The sequence below is a fragment of the Hevea brasiliensis genome, chromosome 10, assembly GCF_030052815.1.
Source record: "Hevea brasiliensis isolate MT/VB/25A 57/8 chromosome 10, ASM3005281v1, whole genome shotgun sequence".
NCBI lineage: Eukaryota > Viridiplantae > Streptophyta > Magnoliopsida > Malpighiales > Euphorbiaceae > Hevea > Hevea brasiliensis.
In genome coordinates, this window is record NC_079502.1 from 95,879,991 (window position 1) to 95,903,491 (window position 23,501).

The 23,501-nt window shown below is 29.7% G+C and overlaps 2 protein-coding genes, 1 long non-coding RNA gene and 1 pseudogene across 11 annotated transcripts; all 4 read right to left on the bottom strand.

Moving 5' to 3' along the window:
* Positions 1-23: 23 nt before the first annotated feature.
* LOC110656258 (peroxidase 10) lies at positions 24-1,818 on the bottom strand. Its single transcript, XM_021812904.2, has 4 exons — positions 1,266-1,818; positions 924-1,106; positions 675-840; positions 24-577 (listed from the first exon to the last, which is right to left on the bottom strand). Exons 1-4 carry the CDS (start codon positions 1,479-1,481, stop codon positions 171-173), a joined length of 972 nt encoding a protein of 323 aa, XP_021668596.2. The 5' UTR covers positions 1,482-1,818; the 3' UTR covers positions 24-170.
* Positions 1,819-3,930: 2,112 nt separating this feature from the next.
* Positions 3,931-4,546, bottom strand: LOC131168814 (uncharacterized). The gene is made up of 2 exons (XR_002495094.2): positions 4,340-4,546; positions 3,931-4,223 (listed from the first exon to the last, which is right to left on the bottom strand). It is a non-coding gene; the product is annotated as an uncharacterized LOC131168814 (long non-coding RNA).
* Positions 4,547-7,764: 3,218 nt separating this feature from the next.
* Positions 7,765-13,955, bottom strand: LOC110656256 (mitogen-activated protein kinase kinase kinase 5). 9 transcript variants are annotated; one of them, XM_021812901.2, is made up of 12 exons: positions 13,022-13,955; positions 11,476-12,096; positions 11,309-11,396; positions 10,954-11,016; positions 10,685-10,848; positions 10,507-10,582; positions 10,318-10,377; positions 10,116-10,241; positions 8,670-8,879; positions 8,511-8,569; positions 8,327-8,369; positions 7,765-8,082 (listed from the first exon to the last, which is right to left on the bottom strand). In XM_021812901.2, exons 1-12 carry the CDS (start codon positions 13,555-13,557, stop codon positions 7,918-7,920), a joined length of 2,211 nt encoding a protein of 736 aa, XP_021668593.2. In that variant the 5' UTR covers positions 13,558-13,955; the 3' UTR covers positions 7,765-7,917. The 9 variants fall into 9 exon arrangements, 8 of the variants coding, with proteins under 8 accessions (XP_021668593.2, XP_058010493.1, XP_058010495.1 ...); XM_058154510.1 differs by having other exon boundaries at positions 7,882-8,082; positions 8,284-8,369; positions 13,022-13,954; XM_058154512.1 differs by having other exon boundaries at positions 7,882-8,082; positions 8,327-8,395; positions 13,022-13,954.
* Positions 13,956-18,982: 5,027 nt separating this feature from the next.
* Positions 18,983-21,433, bottom strand: LOC110648620 (uncharacterized; annotated as a pseudogene).
* Positions 21,434-23,501: the final 2,068 nt, after the last annotated feature.

Consider the following 23,501-nt stretch of genomic DNA (forward strand, 5'->3'; position numbering starts at 1 on the left):
TGGGTATGCAAAGAGGCAAACCATTGTCTAATTGTTACACACTAGAATTTGCAAATTACTTTAATTAAGCATTAATGTCACTTGCAGTTGGTTACAGTGCTGCATTTTGTCCATTCTTAAAGAGTTATATTACTTAGGGCTTTGATTTACATTGCAGGAACACCAAGCTTTTAGTTCTTCAGCCTACAGTTTTTCCTGATCTCCCCATTTTGTCCTGTAAGAACACCAATGCCACCCATCTTGACCATTGATACTCCGAAATCCTTGAAGAACAAGTAAGGGAACTTGCTGTAGTAACTGACAAATGAAGCAGTTTTATTGTCCCCCATGAGAGCTTGGTCTGATTGGAGAAGCCCAGAATTGTCCACAAGAAGCTTGTAATAGAGGTTGTCAAATTTGGAGGAAGTAGAATCGAAAGGAGCCAAGTTTGTATCAGAATCTGCTTGGTTTGGGCATACATTTTGCAGACTTTGCAAAAATGATGCGTCTAGTGCAGGATCAGGTTTTCCAGAGCCACTAAAGTTGAAGAGCCTTGTTTTGAAGGTGAAGCACTGAGCAAAGCCAAGTGTGTGTCCACCTGCATTTATTATATAGAATAATTGTGATGTTTGATCCCTGAAAGCATACACTATAAGGCAAGATCCGGACCATTAGAGTTTTTGCAGAAGCCAAACCTGAGAGCACAACAACATCCTTCAATTCAAGACCCTTTGAGGTAAATTTTGCAGTGATGATCTCTAAAGGGTCAAAAGGTGATGGTATCTGTTGATTAGCAGCAGTCTGACTTCCTGTTAAGCCATCTCTGCGACCCAAAGGTACATTCCAAAATGGACCTCCAGTCTGAGAAGAAATGGCAAATAAGAAACCAAAAAAAAAAAATGATGATTTCATATGATATACAATCATACAAGTATGATTCTTACAAGATAAACTGCTTCTCTTGCTGCAAGAGCTAGTATATCAGCACAAGAAACAGTGGCAGGGCAGGCTTTCTCCAAATTAGCCTTAATATTGTCAATGACCTCAAATCCTCTAGCTGAATTTCGATTGGCCAATGCATTTTTCTCTCCATTCTCACCATCAAGTAGGAGAGACCCATCACATCCCTGTATAGCAGAAGACGCAAAAAACTTTGCAGTTATTTTCCTCATCAATAGAGGCAGGGAAGTTGGCTTTTGCACACTCCCAGAAGATTAATCAGGACATTGAGAAACTTGGGAATTATAAAAATAATAAAAAAAAGGAGAAATGATTCATTTGATTACATTAACAAAACAATCATGAAAGTGAAGCCTCAATAGAGAGGCTGCCATCCTAGTATCATTGGACATAGCTGACCAAACACCATACCGAACAATTTTTGTCAGGTTAGGACAAGAATCATCATAGAATTTATAGTCAAGTTGGCAGGACACCAGTGGATTCAAGAGTAAAACAGAAAACAAGTGAACAATGGGGAGTTTGTAGTTATTATGCTTCATATCTTGAAAGTGCACAGAAGCTGTTCTAAAACCTGAACTATTAGTCTTATGTGACAAGCAGTAGCAAGCAAGAGTTAGCAATTTATACAGTAAGAATAAGCAACAAGGCCACTTGAAGACGTCTTTCTCAATGAATTTGGTACAATTCCATATCTTTGGTTAATGGGAGAAGAACTCGGCAAGTCCCACTACACAGAAAGGCAGGCAAAAAAAAAAGAGAAGCTGGCTCTCTTAAGTGCTATGATGATGCATCCCATCAAGAAAAGAATTGTAATATACTGTTGTTTATACTGTCAAATTTGACTTAAATCTATGCGTGCGAAGACAATATGCACTTAAAAGTGATGCTGGGTTTCTTTCTGGTATAGACTTTGTGTACCTCCAAAATTCCATTATTGAGATAAGTCTTGGCCAGGAATTTTTTTTTTTTTTTTTTTCAGGCAAAAGATTATCTATACATTTATTCTGAAATTGTATTAAATTTAATGTAATCTCTGCTGGGTAGTGGAGTACATGCAGGTTGCATAGTGGGGGCTGGTGAAATGGTTCTATCACAGTAATCCACTTCCATATAGGCTCATGCCAAAGGAGAAGTGGTGGTGATAAATTATATCCCATCAAGAAACCATTAATCTCTTCAAATGGAACCAGTAAGGCTTTAATTTAATGGTTGTGAAGTTGTTAAAGATCTTGAATTTGAATTTCAGTTTGAGACAAATCAATCAAATTATCTCTTTGATTGAAAAAGAATGAATTGTAATTGTTTAACAGAAATGAAACAAGGCGTAGTTTTGATTGATATTTCCCAACTTTTAAAGGAATTAAAAGATTGAAGTGATTGGATGGTGCAGGGTGGCGGCTAAGTTGGGACTACGAAGTTGAATACATGATTCTTTATTCATCACAAACATACATAATTAATAAGCAAGATGGTGTGTGCAAGGCCACCTCTCCAATGTTGGCACTCCATATTTTCAAATTTCTTAAACCCATGATTCTGCTGTTAAGAACTGAACAATTTGTAATTTAATGTTTTCTTGTGCATTAAAATATTTTTTTATTAATATTTTTATTAAGCATTTGCTAGTTATGGATTAGCCCCTTGTAGGGTTGAACGGATTTCGGTTTGAACCGAGAAATTAAATTGAATCGAGTCAATTCAGTTCAATCAGTTCGGTTTTAAAATTTAATCGGTTTAATTTTATATTATAAAAATTTTGATTATTTCGGTTTGGTTCGATTTTAAAAAGAAAAAAATTGATTAAATTGAATCAAACCAAACCAAATAGTAATTTTATATATTCAAATCGAATGGAATCGAACCGAATCGATTTTTAAATTTATTTATTTTTATAGAGAATTTACAAATTATATTTAATTATATATATAAAAATTATTTAATTTCATTGATTAATATTTATTAGGTTTAAACCAAAGTCAAAATTAGGTCAAATAACTTAAAAATCAAATCTAAATTTAAAAATCAATAAAAAATTAAAACCGATCGATTTGAATCAAACTGAATAAAAATAGAACGATTCGATTCAATTTAATTTTTTACCTATTTTAATTCGATTCGATTTCTAAAATATGTAATTCAATTTTCATAATTTAATTCAGTTTGATTAGATTTAAATCGAATGTTGACCCCTAACCCTTGTGCGACCGAGAGTATGCGAGGCACATTGATGGCAATCTGCATTGTAGGCGACTGAGAGGTGCAATCGTTGTTCGGGATGGTTGAACGTTGGCTCAGAGGGAGGATGTTGAACAAAGTTACGATAGGTATACCCCCTCGTGCCGGCTAGATATGCCGATGACCGACCCTAAGGCTAAAAGAGATCGTCAGAGCTTAGATATGCTGGACGGGTGAAGTTCATCTTTTGGGGCTACAAGGGCTTTCTGGTTAGGGAGCCGTACAGCCTATTTGACATTGACATTAAATTTGAAAGGCAAAATTCTTTCTCTGAATAAGAATATTATTTTAAATATTATTAAAAAAATAATTTTAAAAAATAATTTTATTATTTTTATAATTAAAATTTATTAAATTTAATTTTTTAATATTTTTTAGCTAATATTTTTATATTTTAAAAAATAATTTTCCCAAACAGAGCAGTTCAACAATAATAGCAAGTAGCCTTACAGTTTGGACTGAGCTGCGTTTATTCTAGATCTCTTGCTGTTCATTTTTGTTTGGGAAGCTTGGGCTCTTACCTTCGCCGTCTCATGCTTCGTCGTAGATTATGTTCATACTTGTACGGGATGAGCTTGTTTTACAGTTTTTTATATTTTTTTCATTAAATATTATAAAAATAAATTGATGAAAACAGTTTTTTAATTAAAAAAATAAATCATTTATAAAAAATAAAATTATTTTTTATTTTTAAATTTTAATAATTTTATTAAAATTTAAAATATTTATATATATATAAATACATACTATTAATTTTAATGAAAAATAGTCTTATTTATTTTCCTTGCTAGAAACAGCCAACCAGTAATACGAAATTTGCATTATACCCATAAAACAATTAAAAGGAAAAAAGAAAGAAATAAAAAGTACTGTGATTCTTCAACTAAGTTGTGGAAGATTTCCCATCCATAAGAAACCAGTTTCTACATCAATGGTAAGTAAGTAACAGTGATTCCGAGAGTTTTAATTTCTCTCGTAATTAGCAGAGGTTGTAACAGCACAAGTAATCAAAGCAATTCTCTGTGCAATCATAACAGCAAGAACAACTGCATCCCCAACAGCCCAAAAAAAAAAAAAAACAAGCAAAATCATTTCTAGATGCAAAAGAAATCCTCAACTCAAGAACCCATAAAAGAAAAGAAAAAGAAAATCAAGAATTTACCATTCATTGATAACTTTGTCCTGTTCATCTTCTCCTGCCTGGTAATTCCTCTCTATGGCCTGTGCTGCTGGTGGCTCCATCTCTCTCTCTCTCTTCTAGAGAAGGCTTTGGAAATGGAATGGGCTTTGGTGAAAGAAAGAGACGTGAAGGAAAGAAACAAAGGCCTGTCTGCAATCACGTGATTGCACATTGGTATCATTGTTTTATTTGGTGGGAAAGTATTGGACCATAATTATTAATTTGCGCATTCACTTTTAAGTTGACCACTTAATCACTAATCCACTTTTTTTTATATATTTTAATTTTTTTTAAATAAATTTAATCTTTAAGAAATAGAAATAGACACTCAACCATTCAACTGTTGACAAATGGCAAAAAAATCAATAAAAAAATATCTTTATTGTAATTAAAATTCAATTAATGGTAAAATTTAGATTACTCAAGACGGTTAAGCATTACGTTGTGGTCAAAAAGACCCTAAAATTAAGATTCCTAAACTGAATTTCTATGTTCATCTATTTATTAATCAATGAACCATTGAATTTAATAGTACTTAATCATTTATTTAATAGAAGGTAGTTCTTTTTTTAATAACTCTATGCGGTTGATTTTGAAGTTTTCATCGTACCCATGTACTATTTCCTAAATAACAAGGATAAATAAAAAAAAATTATCTAAAACTTTCTTAAATGATTCCAACCAATTTCTCAATGATGCAGTGATCTAAAAAAGATTATCAATCATAATGATCTATGGTATAGATCATCAGACGATGAGAAAAAATTTTATTAACTGTTCATAATGTATCGGCCTTTCTTTAAAAATCCTAAAGGGATACTCTGAACTCAAAATTTAATTTATGAATATCTGATTTATTTTAAATCTGTCTCTACAAGAGACACCTCCATCACCCTCATAAAGAAAATTATAGCCTATCTACATGAACTCAACCACTTCAGGCCTAAAGCTCAAATTTTAGAATCAACCTCTATAGATTCGAAAGCAAAACCTGAAGCAGTTCCGGACTACAGTTCAGAGATTTGACAAGATTCACAGGATTCGATAAATATGGACACCGACACCAAACCTTTGATGAACTGGAAGCTCGTGAAAAATAAATTTTTATAGAAAGGACATCGATTTTGATGACTCAAATTATTACAATAATAATTTGAGTCCCAATCAGAATTTCTACTAGAAAAAAACTCTTTCAGATAGAACCAAAAGACACCTGAAAAATCCAAAATAAAGCCTGTAGACTATTCTGGCACAATCTTCACAGTATGTAACCCATGAAAAGCACCCTCAGTAGATTGTCTCTGAAGCTGAAAAAATATGTATCTGTATAATTAATTTTAGTTAGATAAATCATCTGTAATCTTAGTCCAATGAATCATTTATTTTTATGTATGACCTAGTTAAGTAAAAGTCATATACCTATCTAACTAGTTCTTATCTTGTTCGATGTCTCCACCTAACTATTAGGTAGACATGTGTTTGTATAAAAAGTTATTGTAATAGTTCCAACTCTTCTCTTATAAAAAGTGAGCTTAGGTTTCACTTGAAGCAAGAGTTACCAAACAATAACATTTTAGCTTTCTTATCTTATTTTATGGCTTTCTAAATTTCTCTCTCTCCTGAAAGTCAAGAATTCTATCTTATTCATATCATCATTTACTAAGGCATGAATATGCTATATACTTGCCACTCTTAGTAGATCTTGTGTATTAGAAAATGTTAGTCCAATGATCCATTATTATGGTCTTCTAAATCTAGTTCTGTATAATAATATAAAATGGCAAAACCTTGAAATTTATTTGGCCATGGTGGCTTGTGATATCTCAGCACCGCATGAGTATTATTATGCTTAACTTAAGTTTAGGGCCCCCGACCAGTGTTATATAATATTCTTATGATACTCTCACGTGGTATTATTTATTTATTTATTTTTCTTTTACCTTTTTTTAACTATATTATAAAACTTTGATAATTAAATGGTAAAAATAATTGTATTATTGAATCAATTTCAAATAATTTTAAACAATATTATTATTATATTTTTGAATTTTTTTATTTTCATTATGAAAATTTTATTAAAAATTTTAAAAAATAAAAAATTAATAAAAAATATGAAATAATATTTAATTAATAAAAAGTAAAATATATATAAAAATAAAATATGAAATAATTGATAAAAAAAATTAAGATAATACTTAATTTTCATGTATTAAAATAAAAAAAATTAAAATTACTTATATATTAAAATTATTAATAACCACGAAATCTTCATTAGAGATAAAAAAAATTAATAGAAAATATTAAATAATATTTAATTGATAAAAATAAAATATATAAAAAATAAAATAGAAAATAATTAATAAAAAATAAAATATTATTTAATTTTCATATATTCAAATTAAAAAATATATAAATTAAGATTATCTATATATTAAAATTATTAGATCAATCGAATGTATTCTTATTTTTATGAAAGAAAAATTCATAACATTTGATTAAATTAAATATTTATATTAAGATTTATGTAATTATTTTTTAAAAAATATTAGTTTAATTATGTATATATATTAATTAATTTTATAGAAATTTTAATATAAATATTTGATTTAAAAATAATTAAATTTAATTTTATATAAATCAAATTTATAATTTATATTGTTGTTGCACTCGATTCAAATTTACTTGGGAATGGGTTTGGTGGCTCTAAAACTAATTTTAATCATTTTTATTGACCAAAGAAAATTTTAGTCAATTGATCAGTGCGAGCGTCTAATTGGAGGCAAAGTTTGCGATCAATAATTCTATAGAGCACCATGGCCGCTCGTAGACAAAGATAAAGATGTTTATTTATTTTCATTAGGTTCAGGGTTTAGGGGCTCAAAGTAATTTTAATATTTACTAAGATAATGATTTCTTCGGAAATAAATCATTTACATATTGAATCTTTACATAATTATAAATTTTATTTATTTTAAAATAATTTTTAAATTAAAAAAATTAAAATTTTTTATTTTAAATATAAAAATTAATTCAATTAAAATTTTAATTTTCGTACTACAAGAAATATTACTTTTTTAGTAATAATTTCTCAAATTTTAATATAATTCAACAATTTAATAACAATAAAATAAAGTATTCATCTAATAAAGTCGAGTCCATATGAAAATGAATTTAACCTGTTAGATTAAATATTTAAGAATCAGTATCCAAATTCCAACATATATAATTATCATTTTTTTTTTTCATTTCTATCTTGATCTTTCACTTCACCCCTTCCAAACTTAAATTAAATTACTGCAGCTTCAGTTTGAAGGACAAAAGTCCCAAGCATGGATTTCAATATGAAAATTACACAGCCCATTCAACTACAAAGTGCGAAAAACAATGAATTGTGGGGACCCTGAAAATTTCACAGAAACTTCCCATGGGTAGATGAGTAACTTTCACATTTTCCCTTTTTTAATATAAATCTATAAATACATTTTGACTCCATTAAATTGGAGTGAGAATATTAACTTGGAAAATATACAAACAATTGAACTTTTGTAATTGCTGAAGCTCTAAATTAGCAAATAGCATACAAAACCTGCTTCCAAAATCACCAGTCCAGAATATATTCGCAGGATGAACAAGCTTTTGAAACTTGAGAAGACATTGACATGACAAGGATGAGGCAGAGAACTCACCACTGCAACAAACTCTTGCTGCCAGTCATCTACTTGAGCCTGTAAGAGTCAATTTCCTTCAATTAAGCTGTGTTATTAGCATTGCGCACAGAAAAAAAAAATGCGAGGTTCTTCCAATTCTCCATGTTATCTAAGGATATGGTTACTTTTAGCACCATGTTTGATCAAGTTGGGTATAGATGAAGAGCTGCCATGATTTATGCTGTGACCTGAGCATGGAGGAGATGGAGTGGGAAAAACCTCAAGAATAGAACGAGGAGAATAACAAGGAGGCTGCCATTACTGTTAAGTTGGAAGTTTCACGATGAGATCCTTGGGCAGTCTCGCTGAAGAAAGAGAATAATGCATGAAGCTGAAGCCATGCAAAAGTAACAATCGCCAACTTTAAAATGCATTGAACTTTATGGTCAAGAAATGAAAAGAGGTTGATGGAAATGGTAACAGGTAATCCTGAAAGTAACTGTTACCTGTCAGAAGCCACCTTTCCCTTTTCAGACATGTTTGGACATTGGCTATGGGTTATATCCTGCCAAAGCAACATATGGTACAAACTGCTAATATCCATTTCAAGAAACGCGAGATCAGAAAACAAAAGGAAACAAAAAAGAAAGACATTGATAGTTTACCGTCGATTTTATACCATTAAATGACTGGGTGGAAGATGGAAAATCTAGGTACATTAAGTTTTTCAACCAACGATGTTCTAGTAACATGCTTGCTGATGGCCTGTCCACGGGATTTCTTTGAAAGCAGCAACTTAGAAAATCCTTGCCCTCAGGCGACAGCGTTTCAGGTATTGGTGGGATATCCCTCAGAACTTTAAACATGGCTGCAGCCTGCAGTAGAAAAAAATTTGCTAATATTCAGTAAACATAGGAAAATTTTGAGTACAATTTTGCATATAATTCATTTTAAGTCCACAAAACCATGCATATCTCTTTGCCACCATGAACTTTATAGTGATGATGCCTCACTATAAAGGAGCTCAGATCTATACTTTCTTCTGGTAATCTAGACAATGAAATACTTGAATCTAGTAGAAAATCAGCACATTCATAACATCACACAAATCTACTAGCAATTTACTGACCAAGGGTTCAGCCTGAACAATACCCAGGACATGTTATGCAGAGACTAGCAGACTCATACATTAGGTAGATGTCACAAAGTTTAATCATTAGCTTGAGTGACAATGTCCATTTAGTTGATTTATGAGAAAGGCCAAAAAAAATAATGATAAGAATCACTCTCCCAAGTAATTTTAATCCAAATAGAAGATGCACTGGGGAGATTCGCTATTATTAAGCTATTGCATCTCACTTGTTATTGCAAGAATCCAACTTTATTCTACAACAAAATTGGTCAATAGAAATTGCTGCTCAATACGAGACGGGAAACTTTGCTATCAAATAATCTTGTAGAAATTCACAAAATCACCTCTACCATCAAATCTCCCCCTTTCTTTTCCAAAAGAAATATGAATTGCAACTCACAAAAAAGAACATAATTTTCAAGTATCTTTGGCATCGAAGAAAAAGAAAGAGAGAAAAGAGAGGAGCATAATCATGAGGTAGTGAGCTGTCAAATTTTATTAAAAACCAGTAAAAATTAAGGATAAAAGTGTAATACATTATCTAGGGCTAAACATATGTGCTAATCTACAACGTAGATAAATTCTAAGCCTCCTAGTTCTTCGTAAATTTATATAATACGAATAATTTCCCCACCCAGCCATCAACCAAAAAAGGAGAAGAAAATACGAAAAAACTACTAAAAGTTCAATAATACAATGCACTCCAATTGCGTGCTAAAAATTTCTATCAGTTTCTAACTTCTAAGGAGCATGGATGCCCCAAACTGCCCCTTGTATCAACATCAAACTAATCTCCTGTCACCCAGTCCCAGCTCAGGCTGTTCATGAAAAAGGGTTTAGATAGAGATCCTACATTCTAATCATTATGCTCCCTCTTGTACCGAAAAATTGAGAAAAAAAGAGGTTATATACATCTGTAGTTCTGAGGCCAAGTTAAGGAGATGACAGATAAAGAATGTGGGAAAAATTTGGTGCTTACCCCCTCATAATCACTCCAAGGAGGTTTTCCTGTAAACATTTCAATAATAGTACAGCCCAGACTCCAAATATCAACTGCAAGTGCAAGGTCAGAGTTGGTATCCTTCTGCATTACAGCTTGCATAAGCTGCAAAGAAGATGGTGATGTCAGAATACAAAAGGCTATCAACCCTCATATATTTAATGTATCAACAAGAAGGTACCTCTGGAGCCATCCAGTATGGACTTCCCTTCAAAGAAAGCTCAGCTGCTTGTCCAGTAAGCTGAGAAAGAAATAAGTCCAACATTTTATGAGCCCAGTGTGAGAATGTGTAATTGTGTACTGAACTAAGGTCGTTTTTTGGAAATTAGCAATAGGTTTTTTTTGGAAAAATTGAAAAGTCGGCACCCACATGTTTCGACATCCCAAAATCAGCAAGCTTGACAACACCCGATGCATCAACAAGCAAATTAGCGCCTTTTATGTCCCTGTATACAGCAGGAAAGATAAAGTTCTTTACCACAAAAAAGAAAGCATTACTTTATTGACCATTTCCTGAAAGACCACTCAAACTTCACATATTCCTTTACCTGTGTATCGTCTTTGTGCTGTGCAAGTAGGCTAACCCAGAGAGAATGTGGCGAGTAAAACTACGAACAACATTTTCTGTTATAGCTCCACAATGTTCGCGCACGTATTTATTGATTGAACCAGGATGAACATACTCTAGATATATATAGAAGCGGTCTTCAACCTGCATATACATGAAGTTTATTGATTCAGCAAGGCCTAAAATACACCCTGGCCTGGCAAAAAATGGATCTTCGAAACCAGAAGCTGCAACTTGAAAGTTACTCACTATTTCACTACCGTAATATTGCACAATGTTTGGATGCTTCAGATGGCTGAGAATTTTAATTTCCTGAAACAAATGGAGGAAGTAAGAAAAGATGGGAAGGGGAACCTAAAGTATATATTCTCAGCGAAATGAAAATTTTAGAGACTAAACTTAGACAACCTAAAAAATATACATAAACCTATACAACCTAAAAAAATACACACGCAGCTACATTAGAAATACAGGGTACTCATCAACCAAAAAGCTACCGCAGAGTGTTAAAAACAAGGGCTACAAAGATTACGCATTTGATTAGTTTAAGAAGGAGAAGAAGAAAGAATCCATGTATGAAGTCATTGCAGTTGTGGTGAATAACCTGCTCTAATTGCTTTATAGACTCTGCAGATTTTGGGTCGTCTGGAAATATGTCTACTTCCTTCATTGCACATAGGGCCCCAGTTTCCCTGTTGGTAATGCAAGACTGATTAGCATCCATTGCTGCAAAAGAAGCTAGCCTCAAGAGAATATACAGAGTTTGCATACCTATTGCTGGCAACATAAACACTGCCAAATGTACCACGTCCAATAAGCTTTCCCTTCTGCCACTGACTTTTCAAGGGCATGGACTCTGCTTTAGCAATAACTTGTGGAACTGGAGTTGACACTGAAGGCCTGGCAGCTCCAGGAGGAAGGGGTAATGGATGGACCTCAAAGTTAGCATTACTTTCACGGCCTGGGGTCAAGGTTTCAATTGAAAGTTTTGCATTCAGTGGTGACGCAGGTCCATTAGGGCTTCTTGGATTCCGGCGGGGACTTCTACTTGGTGGACTATGAAGGGGAGAACTGTCACTATTGAATGCAGTGTAATCAAAAAATGCTGGGGGAGGAAGCCCGGGTATATCTATCGTTGCCATTTCTGGTGCAGACCAGACTTGATTTCCTTTAGCAATCATTTGATAGTAAGGCAACAAATCCGCAACAGAAGTTAATGTTTGTGGGCTGAGTACAGGACTTGAAAATGGACTAGTAGGAGCGCTCCTAGTAGGAACATTGGCCTTGAAGTTCTCTCCATAATTATCCATAACAAAATCTGGATGAACCTTCCTAGGTGACCTTATATCTAGATGCTCCACCGCCTTCCTAGTATCTCGACCAAGGAATACACTGTAATAGTAAAACATTTTAACAAAGAAAAGTCAACACAATGCCTGCAGGGTATACTCATGTATACACTGTAACAGTAAAATATATATTTTCAAAAGCTTAGGTTGAGGAGAGGCTTTCCAGTCCAGGGTGAAGACATATTACCAATCTCATTGAGAGATTACATGGAATTTAAAAATCGCACAGCAAGAGGGACTGTTATAAAACTTGAACTCTTTACTAGTAGCTCAGAGTTTTATTGTCTAAACCAACCTCATTGGCACCCATGTATACTTTTAAATAGTTATGTAGAATAAATTTCCTGTATTTCAAAGAAAACTAAATTTGAAGTATGAGTGCACCTAAAGCATTTTATAATATACCCCTAAAAAGATTTAAAAAAAAAAAAACAATTTCACCCTCAATCCAAAATTCCAAACAGGCTCCAAGTCCCCATATCCCTTCCTTGAAAAGAAAGTACATGTAAAGACTGAAAACAATTTACATCACAAACAAATCGTTTCCCAAATTTCCTTAAATTGCAGAAAATATGCTGTATTCGCTTACCATTTTGCCTTGATGCATCACTATCCTGGAATTTTATAACACAATTCGTCAAAAAGAAAAACCACAATCAATGTATCTTTTTTTTTTCACCCAATTAATATTAGAGATATAAGGAGCATTCAATCGATCAAACTTCAAACGACTTTATCAATCACTCCATTGAAAAGGCTTTCAAATTAACATCAACAAAATCAACAACAACAACAACATCATGAACCTCGAAGAAAATGCAGAATCCAGTATCGATTGCGGTAAAATTCTTAAACCCAATGATTCGTTATTGGAGCAGATAGCAACAACCACCGTTTCATTCGACATACGAATTTTTTATTTTCCAATGTGAAATAAGAGTCAATGTTAAAAAAAGGAAATAACAGACCTCTTAATTGGAGAGGTCGAAGAAGAAAATCCCTCTCGTCCGGAGCCATCACTTCTTTCTCTTTCTCTCTCCTTAACACCGTCTCGATCCTTCTCCTTAGGCGACTTCAAGCGCAAGTCCCCGTCTCCAGAATTAGAATTGTCAGGGAGAGGTAAAGGCAGGGGCAACGGCACTGGCACAGGAGCTGACGATGACAACCTCAACGGGACGGTGGAGGAAGAGCTACTGGGAGACCGCGAAAGCTGAACGGACTCAGCGGAGTCTGAGTTGGGTTTCGTAGCGGTAGCGGAAGCGGAAGAGGCTCGGTCTGTAACCTCATTTGCGGTCAAATGGCGGAGCTTCTTCGGGCGAATGAACCTGGGCCCACCACCACCGCCGAAACGCAAAGCTAGCGGACCGGCTCGAATATAGCTCCGATAATGGCTGTGCTTCTTTGCAGGAGAAAAAGTGGCATCGCCAACAGCAGAAGAGGAAGAAGAGGCAGAGGTGGAAGGATTAGACGACGACGAGAAGGAAATGTTTTGAAGCCAACGCATAGCGAGATATGGAAACAAGAATAATATTAAGAATAATGATCATGATTAGCGTCTCTTAATCAGGCGTTGTGCTTGTACAAATAATAACGAATCCGCTGGAAAAGAAACAAGGGAAAGGGGAAATCCATCTGCAGAGCTGAAGAGGGAGGTTTGACGACGATGAGTACTGAGAAGGAGGAGGATGGGAGATGGGACGGAGTCCGAGTCGGGCGTTGAACTCCCGAACGCGGTTTACAACGCACTCCAGCTCCAAACGGGGAAGAAAGAGAGATAGAGAGAAAGAGAGGAGTCAAAATTATTGATGGATGACGCCTTCACACTGTAAAGTAACAAAGTCAAGGCCTCCCCCCTTCTCTCTCTTTCTCTTTCTCTTCCTTCGTTTGTTTCTTTCTTTCTTTCTTTCTTTTGTTTAGATATTGGACAGCGAAGGATGGCCGAAGCGAGGAAGGAGGGAAACTGTGTGTGAATTCCGTTAGTAACTGTTTGGAAAATTCTGGTAATTCCACGCATTCTTCTCGCACTTTTTTTTTTTTTTTTTTTCTGTCCACTTATTTATGGAGTGACTTCTCTTATTACTATTATTATTATTGTTATTATTATTATTATTAGAAAAAATAAAAAAAAAATATGTGATCTCACATTTTAATACATAATATATAAGAAATTGTGATTTTAATTTTATTAATTTAATATTATATATTTTTTTATTAATAAATATAATAAAAGACATTAATTATTATTAAATAATATTAATATGATAAATATATAAAATTGATATGGTGACACGTGTGTCATATATTCACTGTATAGATATAATATTTATAATATATTACTACATGCACGAACGCTGTATATTTCTCATATTAATATTATTTAACAGTAATTAAATATATTAAAATTTTTAATTACCTTTTTTAATTCTTAATAAGTATTTTTTTATTATATAAAATACATATAAAAATCTCACATCGTTTAAATATTTAATATTTATAAATTTATATATTATTTAAAGACTTTTCACCGTAATTAACTCGTGAGTTTGTCAATATTATATATCACTTAGAATTAATATTTTAAAGGCTAAAAAAGATGTATTTTTTTTATTTTAATCTGCATTAAAGAAAAAAATTAATTAATTACAAAGTAAAATTTTTCTTCTATTTGCAATTAGGACTAATAATTGAGGAAAATTCAATAACATCATAATTTTATTATTTTTAAATTTATGACTAAATTAACTAAATTTATTCAATCATTTTTTTTAATTTTTTAAATTAAAAATGACTTTTAACTTTTTTAGTTAATTAAATTAAAAAATTATTATTTTGGTATGAAGAATTGGTTGAATTCCTAATTATTTATTGTTGTCCAAGTGGAGGCATTTCCTCCAATGCTTTTTTTTCCCCTAAGTTTGAAATTATTAAACAGTAAAAAACCAATTATAGTGTGTGATTCTTTAATTATTAGTTGCTATTTATAGTAGTCATCATTGAACCATCACCTTCCGAAACTTCTTCCCCTTCAAATCTTCTCTTCCTCTTCAAATCTTCTGTTCCCCTAAATAAATATATAAAAACAATCCTTTTTATAGTCATATGCAATTTTGATCTTTCAAATATGTAAGAATAGCTCAAATAAACAGGTAGGTTTGTGGCTTAAAATATAAATATAAATATATATATATATATATATATATATATATATATATATATATATATATATATATATATATATATTTTCTACATTTGAAAATATAATATATGTATTTTTATCAAGTGTTTATTACATCTGGATTGATAATTTTTTTTTTTTAAATGAAGCTCCAGTTTAAGTCAATTTTAGATCAGTTTTGATAAACATAATTTTAAAATTAAATTTAAAAATTAATAATTATAAATGGTGAGTTGTTGTTGTTTTATTTTTAATGTGTAAAAAATATAAGATTTCGAATTCGAATCTCTCCATTGATAATTTATTTTAAGATTATTCATTTTTATAATAAAAATAAAAAATGGCTACATTTATTTTGTGGTTCATTTTTATATATTATCATTTATTACCTTACTTTTGCCTTGTCGGTAACAATTTTCAAAATAATATTTAATATTTTGATCATTAGTTAAAATATTATTTCTCTTATTTATGCTATTTGGTTTTATGATATTTATATTAACATTCAGAAATTAAGAGAAATGTTCATAAGAAATTACTCTTCTTAATTTTTAAAGATTAAAAAAGTATTTTTATTAAGATGAACAAAACGATATCACTATTTTTACATTTAACATCTAATTTAATAATTATTTTTATTAGATACTTTTACTTTAATATATAAATAATTAATTACTGATAATTGATAGCTACTAAAATAGTTAATAAATATTAGAACAACTAATATTTTCATTAAAAGGCCATATATATAAAAAATGAAATTAATGTCATTTTACTCTTCTAGAGAATTAGAAGAACAATAGTGCAACTTGTAAGAAGGTATCAATTAATGCTTAAATTAATTTCCAGAAAAAAATCAATTCAATTTAAAATAAATCATTAAAAAAAATTGCAATTCAAGATTGGATAACAAAGAAATCATATAAAATAAAGCACGAGTTTGGATACAGGAATAATGTTATGATTATAATATATAGTTGCGGGTGTGCATATCATACCAAATTATATTCAATTGAATTTATTTTAAATTTTTATTTATTTTAAATTTTTTATTAAGAATAAAATTAAATTTATATTGAATTTGTACCAAATTGAATAAATAAGTTTGTATCGTATATATATATTTTTTAATTTTAAAAGACATTATTATTTTTAATATAACTATAATTAAAATTATAGACTACATATAATTTACTTTTATTTTTTATTCTTTTCACTTTTATTAATAATTTTAATTATGAATGTATTAAATCTCCTTATAATTATTAATTATTTATGTATTAATATATTATATAATATACTTCTATTCTTTAATTATATATGTATTTTATAGTTAAATATCATAATTAAAACATAAATAAAAAAAATATTATATAATATATTTATTATTATTAGCATGCAAATTAACAAGATCCTTATTGTATAGCATAGACCCCTTTATATTAATTTCATTGTTAAGTAATCACATCCCAACAGAGAAGATGATGTGAATTGCTCTAACATACAACTACATGTCAAGGTCAATGGTCAACTAGCCAAGGAAACAACAAAAAAAACCCACATGGGCATGAGTCACAAGCGCAAGAGTTTCTATTACACGTGGCAGCATGAAGCATATACTATTAAAAATAAGTTTTTAAGGTTCCGTTTATTTCGTAATAAATATTTTTTTAAAATATTTTTTATATTTTTTAATATTTAAAATATTAAAAAATGAGTTAATAATATTTTTTTAGTCAAATAAAATAATAAATTATTTTTAAGAAAAATGATATTCTTTTAAAATAGGGAATCATTTTTTATTTTATAAATTTTTATAATTTTATTAAAATATAAAAATATTTATACATACATAATATAAATACATATTATTAATTTAAAAATATTTTAAAAAAAAATTTATAGAAAATATTTTTTATATATAAATTATTTTTTCAAAATAAATTCATACATAAGTTATTTTTTTGAAATAAATAGAGCTTAAATATTATTATATAAGTATTGATATGAAATTTTTTTTGTTAAGAATATAAATATAAACATAAATGTTAATAAATTTTTGTTTATAACACCTTAGAGTTTCATAGTCTAAAAATTTTATAAAAAAAAAATCATTTCTTAAAAATTTTAAATTTTTAATTAAAAAATAAATAATTTGAAATATATGCATTGGTGAAAAAAAAAAAAAAGATTTATATAACTCATATTTCAATTAACATAGCAACTTGAGTTAATCATTTTAGACAAGTTGTTTAGAATATGAAAGTTATTTGGATTAATTGGAGTAAAAGTGTTATATATATATATATATATATATATATTAAAATGATATTATTTTATAAAAATTAAATTCTTTTATTTAAATATGTTATTGAATATTTAAAATATTCATATTTTTAAGTAAAAGAGAACACAAGTAAATTTTTTTTAACTGTCAATGACCCTAAAAAAAAAATATGAATATACTTGTGCTCCCTTTTACTTAAAAAATATGAATATTTTAAATGTTCAATAACATATTTAAATAAAAGAATTTAATTTTTATAAAATAATATCATTTTAATATATATATATATATATATATATATATATATTTCCTTGCGTTTTGGAAAACCCATGAGGGTCAAATATGGATGGAGGACGGTGAAGATTGGTCCGTCGGCCACTTTAAAAAACTCCATCAACTCACCTACCTTTTTTTTCAGATAAACTATCTTATTATTAATGTGCAACACTTAAAAAATAAAAAATATATTTTTTAAAAATTTTAAATTCTTGTTTTGTCTTTGTCTTTAACAATTCTCAGTAGAATACCAAAAAAAATCTAAAAAATTCTTTATGTTTGGAGGAGCAGTAGTCAGCTTCAAAGTCCAGACTCAATTTCATTTAATTCAGCTGATAGAGAAGAGCAGAAGGATTGACCATGTAACTCTTAATTTATTACAATTTGGATTGATCTAATTGATGTTGGATTTCGGCTATTTGATTTCTTCCAAAAGCTTACATTGTCAACCCAGTAGTAATGGCCTCAGACCAAGACTAGCAAAAGCAAGGAATGATTAAAGAGAGGAAATTGAAACTACCAGAAAGAATAAAGCAGGAAGATCGAAGACAAGTATTTAGATAAAATCGTTACAAAAATTATTACTATTAGGCCCCATTTTTTATAGAAAATATTTTTATATATTTTAATATTTGAAACATTTAAAAAAATTGATTAATGAAATATTTTTTTATAAAAAAAATTAAATTATTTTTTAAAAAAATAACTTTCATTTTTTTAAAAAAATATTTTTTATTTTCTAAACTTTAGTAATCTTATTAAAATATGAACATACTTATATATACATAAAATAAATATATATTATTAATTTAATATTGTAACCAAACAATAAAAAAATATTTTTAAAAAATATTTTTTCTAAAAAATATTTTTTATATAATTTATTTTTCGCAAAACAAACTGATCTTTACTTAACATTTTCAATCAAATAATCTTATTTTCATAAAAACATATTAATAATTGGTTAAATTACTTTTTATTTTACTTAATAAATTATATAAATATTTATTTTATTTAATAAAAATAAAGAATAAAATTAAAAAAAAAATTAATACTCATTGACTTTTTAAATGCACCAGATAAAAATAACAAAGATTTCTCTATTTATGTAAAATTACTTATTTAACTCTTATTTTGAAAAATATATTAATTAATTCTTATATTTTTATTCCAAAAATAATCCCTCTTCTTATTTTAAATATTAATATAAATTTGATTGAGTCTCTATAATTTGAAAAACACAATTATATAATTCTTATATTTTCTATAGCTTAATTTATTTAGTCCCGTTAAAGTAATATATTTAACCTAGCAAAAGTAAAGGATTTATGCTTTTAATGCTTTTGCCGACATGCATTCCAGTGGCTTTACTTGCACTGGTTCTGGGCTTTCCAATTTTGTTGCCACTATCTTACATATAGGCAATTCCTCATTCTTACTCAGAAGCTTCAATGATGGATGAACGTTGACATCACGTACTAGACCCTCTCTCCAATATCTAGGTTGCTCACATCCACCTCAAATTTTGGAGGAATGTGTTCAGCTGGACAAAGAAATTTCAGGGTATTTCTTATACTCTTGAAATGGCCCCCTGTTTTGGCATAAAAAGGAGACTGAGAAATATATTTGACAAATGAAAATGTAAATTTAGCTTTTAATAGTCAGTCCAGCATGTGCTATTACGAATTTATAATGATTTTAGCACATGAATCTCAATTATGAGAAGGTTTGAACTTTGAACTTTGAACTGTCCTTCAAATTTAACTAAAAGTACATTATAGGCATCGATAGAAACAGTCTGAGAAACCAAGGATGATAAAATTGAACAATATCTCCAGCATTTCTCTTTTGAACACTTTTAGGGTGTAGTTTTTCTCTAAAATACAAGTCACTAACCCATAATGCCATCACTTCTTGGCCAAAAACATCAATCTAAAAGAAAATTGAAAACGGGAAGTGGGTACTACACAATATATAGTCTTGTAAAGTAAATTTTCCATGAAATCCAAAATGCTTGTATCCTAGAGAGCTTCTCTGTTGGCCACCAATTAGAGACACAGGGACAACTACTAAGGAAAGAGGAAAGAAAAATGGATAAGATATCAGTCTAGTGAAGAGAACACAAGAGGGGTAGGGATATTCATATGGGAGATATCAGTCTATGTCCCTTGCCTGATTTTATGTCAAAGAGCCCTATTTAGTAGTGTCTATACTAGTAATCTTAGTTAATGTAATAACAACAATTCTTAAGAATTTATCATGAAAATTTTGGATTGAAGTTTGTAGCGTTAGAAGTGGATTGCATACAATCATGAAAGTGACGGATAGTTAATATCATTGAATAAAAAACAACATTAAAAATCCAATTTATCGCATAATCTCAAGGGGCCAACAAAACTTCACACAAAAAACCCCAACAAATTAACACAAATGAAAAATGGAACAAAAAGAAAAGAGCAAAGGTTAAAATTACCTTTCTTGAGACCAGGACAATCCTCTTCTCCTTTAAAAAAAGGATTGGGATATCAACTTTCAGCTCTGTTCCCTTGTCGGCCCACACAACACCAAATTCAATACCTTCCTGGTCTCCTTCTCTCTATGTATCTATATCACAACCCCATTTCATAACTAAAGCAAGCAACAATTATCTTAGCCTAGTAAATTCTAGAGGAGCAAGGAGAGCCACAAGCTGGCGGTGCAACCTCCACCACGCATCCAAGGCGACAGCAACTCTACAAATAGGAGAAAGCTCTCATGCTTACGTTACTGTTACTGATGTTTCAATTATCTGGGACCACGAAGACCCCGCTCGTGCTTCTGATTTCCTTTCCCATCATCATATTGATGATAAATCCCCTCGTGCTCTGCCATTAGAACTTGGAGTCCGTATCATGGTGAAGGTATTTTTACATTGATGTTAGAAGGTGCAAAATCAATGGGTGCCGGAGCTGCTACAATTGCTTTCAGATAGTAGAGGCGAGCTTGGGGACGATCTAAAACTATTCCACATGAAAGAGGACCGCCTTGACCACTCATGGGAAAGGCAGACGAAGCCGGAACGTACTTCAATAGAATTGGCGGTAAAGTCTTGTCTTGCCTTGATGGGTAGAACTCTTCTCGAATCGAGAAGAACTGAAGACCCTGACCCAGCGCGGATCTGAAGCTGGAAGGTTGTGGAGCAAAAGAAGGGAAGTTCTACGGACTTGAGAATGGACTGAATCTGCTTCCTTTTGATGTTCAATAGCTGCTTTCTTGAGATTGATTCGGAGCTAGGATTTTTATCAAACTGGCTCAGTGCGAAAACCACTGCTGAGATTCTGCCTTGGGCTCTATCCATCTCGAGCAGAGACTCGGCTACCGGTGTACTCTGGAGGGACGGCTTGGATAAGAGAAGAGTCTGCGAGTATAACGACTGTAGTCGTGTCGCCGGGACTGATGGACATTGTACCACCGTTCTAAGGCCGCGCCAGTGCCACTACTTGGCCACGGCGTTTCTGGGTCAAATGGTTGCCAAATGAATAACAATGCAAGGGTTTTGGGCGTCGGTTTTGAGGGTTTTGGATACTTCATTTGGGCTTACCTTTTTTTTTTTTTTGAAAGCTCTGGACAGATCGCATAAGGTGAGTCATGGACTTGGACCATTATAGATTATTAACGGGTGCCTTTCCTTCCATAGCTCTACTCAACTCAACTCAATTAAGCCTTTATCTCAAAAATTTGGGATCAGTTATTTCCTTCCATAGCTCTATTTTAATTAATTTAAAATAATTAAAAAAAATTAATTACTAAATTTTCTAACTTATATCATAAAAAAAAAACTTTTAGAAATTAAACTATGAATTGTTATAAATTACTGCTATAAAATTATGATCATAAATATTTTACAAAAAAAAAATTATAGTTATTGTAAAAAAAAAAAGTTACTAACACAATAATTATTGCTGCCATAATTTATTAATGGTAATAATAATTGCTGCCATATTATTTTTATTTATAATTAATAGTAATTATTTATATTGTTATTGTACAATAATTTTATAACAACATAAATTAATATTGTTGTATATTAACTTTATAGCAGTAAAATTAATGTTGATGTAAAAATTTTAATGCTAATTTTAACATTTATAGTATAATATATTTTAAACAAAAATATATTAAAAAATAATATGTTTTGATTAGAATATAAAATTAAAAATTAAAATAAAAGTAAAAATATTCCAATAATAATAATTAATTTTTTAAAGATCAGTTGATAAGATACTAGAGTATGTTATCATCAGAAAATTTAGAGAATACTTTATATGATAATAATAATAATAATAATAATAATAATAATAATAATAATAATAATAATAATTATTATTATTATTATTATTATTATTATTATTATTATTATTATTATTATTATTATAAAAAGGAATAGCAAAATGGAAGCTTTAATAAGAATATAAGAACATGCAAGCTTATAATAAACACATGATTATCGCTCGTTACATGAGAAAAGTCAAAAATAAAAATGGTCATATGTTGGATTCACACTAATAATTGAATATAAAGAGGTTATTGCATTTCTAATGTGCTAATTAAAATTCAATGTATGCATTCATTTTAATTAATTTTATTAAAATTGTAATGATTTTAATAATGATTCATTTCTGTTGCTGGCCCATATTTACATGTTCTATTTATTAAAAAAAATTAACACCAATAAAGTGCTAATTCAAGTAGTAATTAAATGTGAATTAGGAACATATAAGCATTAATATTGTTAAATTATCATGATTTTAATAGTGGTTTATTTCTATTATGACCTGAATGCGTGTTTTTTCTATAAAAAAAAAATAAATTAACACCAATAAAGTGCTAAATAAAGTGGTAATTAAATATGAATTAGTAACATATAGGCATCTTTCACTTTAATTAACTATGGGCTGCCTCATAGAGTCATTATCAAGGTATATAAAGAGTGAAGAAATTCAGAAGCAGATGAAAAATGTGTTAAAATTCCTGACAAGTTATTTGATAATACCAGAACATTCATGAATCTCATCAATGCTAAAAAAAAAAAGGTAAAGTCTATTAAAAATTTCATCAATTTTATTGAGTTTTTTTATTATGTTTTTGAATTAAAATTACCATAGTTGATTTATCCATCCACTTAAGCAGAGATAATATTTAATCTCAATACAAATGTAAGGAGTCGAATCAACCTGGTTGAAAAATAAAATTTATTTTCTTTATTAAAATGAAAATCAAATATGATATAACTTTATAATAGAAAATTATGAATAAAAAATATTAATTATTAAAAATACTTAAAATGTTAAAAAAATATATATAATATTTTAAAAAAGAAAAGGTAATAATTAAGAAAAATAAAGGGAAAAAATAAATATAAAATCATTGTTTTAGGAATAAAATAAAAGGTAATAATTGACAGGTGAGATATTAAAATAATTCACACATTTGTGTATAAAATAGCATAATAATATAAAATTAGGTTTTATACTATTAATTGTAAATAAAAATAAGAGAGAAACTTTTAAATATGCCACGTGTAAAATATTTTTAGAAATCACATGCAAACTCTTAAAAAAGTTTGACATAGATTTCAATTATGTACCAAGAAAGAATCACTTATTGTTTTCTTTAACTCCAATTAATTGTTTTAAAATTAAATAATTAATAAAAAATTAATTAAAAAATA

Excerpts from the sequence above, each read along its gene's own strand:
- LOC110656258 (XM_021812904.2), bottom strand. The coding sequence starts at position 1,481 with ATGAAGCATAATAACTACAAACTCCCCATTGTTCACTTGTTTTCTGTT. Across the intron at positions 841-923 it reads CAAGAGAAGCAGTTTATCTT|ACTGGAGGTCCATTTTGGAA; the intron begins GTAAGAATCATA and ends ATTTCTTCTCAG. Across the intron at positions 578-674 it reads GGATGTTGTTGTGCTCTCAG|GTGGACACACACTTGGCTTT; the intron begins GTTTGGCTTCTG and ends TAATAAATGCAG.
- LOC110656256 (XM_021812901.2), bottom strand. The coding sequence starts at position 13,557 with ATGCGTTGGCTTCAAAACATTTCCTTCTCGTCGTCGTCTAATCCTTCC. Across the intron at positions 8,370-8,510 it reads GGAAAGGTGGCTTCTGACAG|CGAGACTGCCCAAGGATCTC; the intron begins GTAACAGTTACT and ends CTCTTTCTTCAG. Across the intron at positions 8,083-8,326 it reads GTGAAACTTCCAACTTAACA|GCTCAAGTAGATGACTGGCA; the intron begins GTAATGGCAGCC and ends TGACTCTTACAG.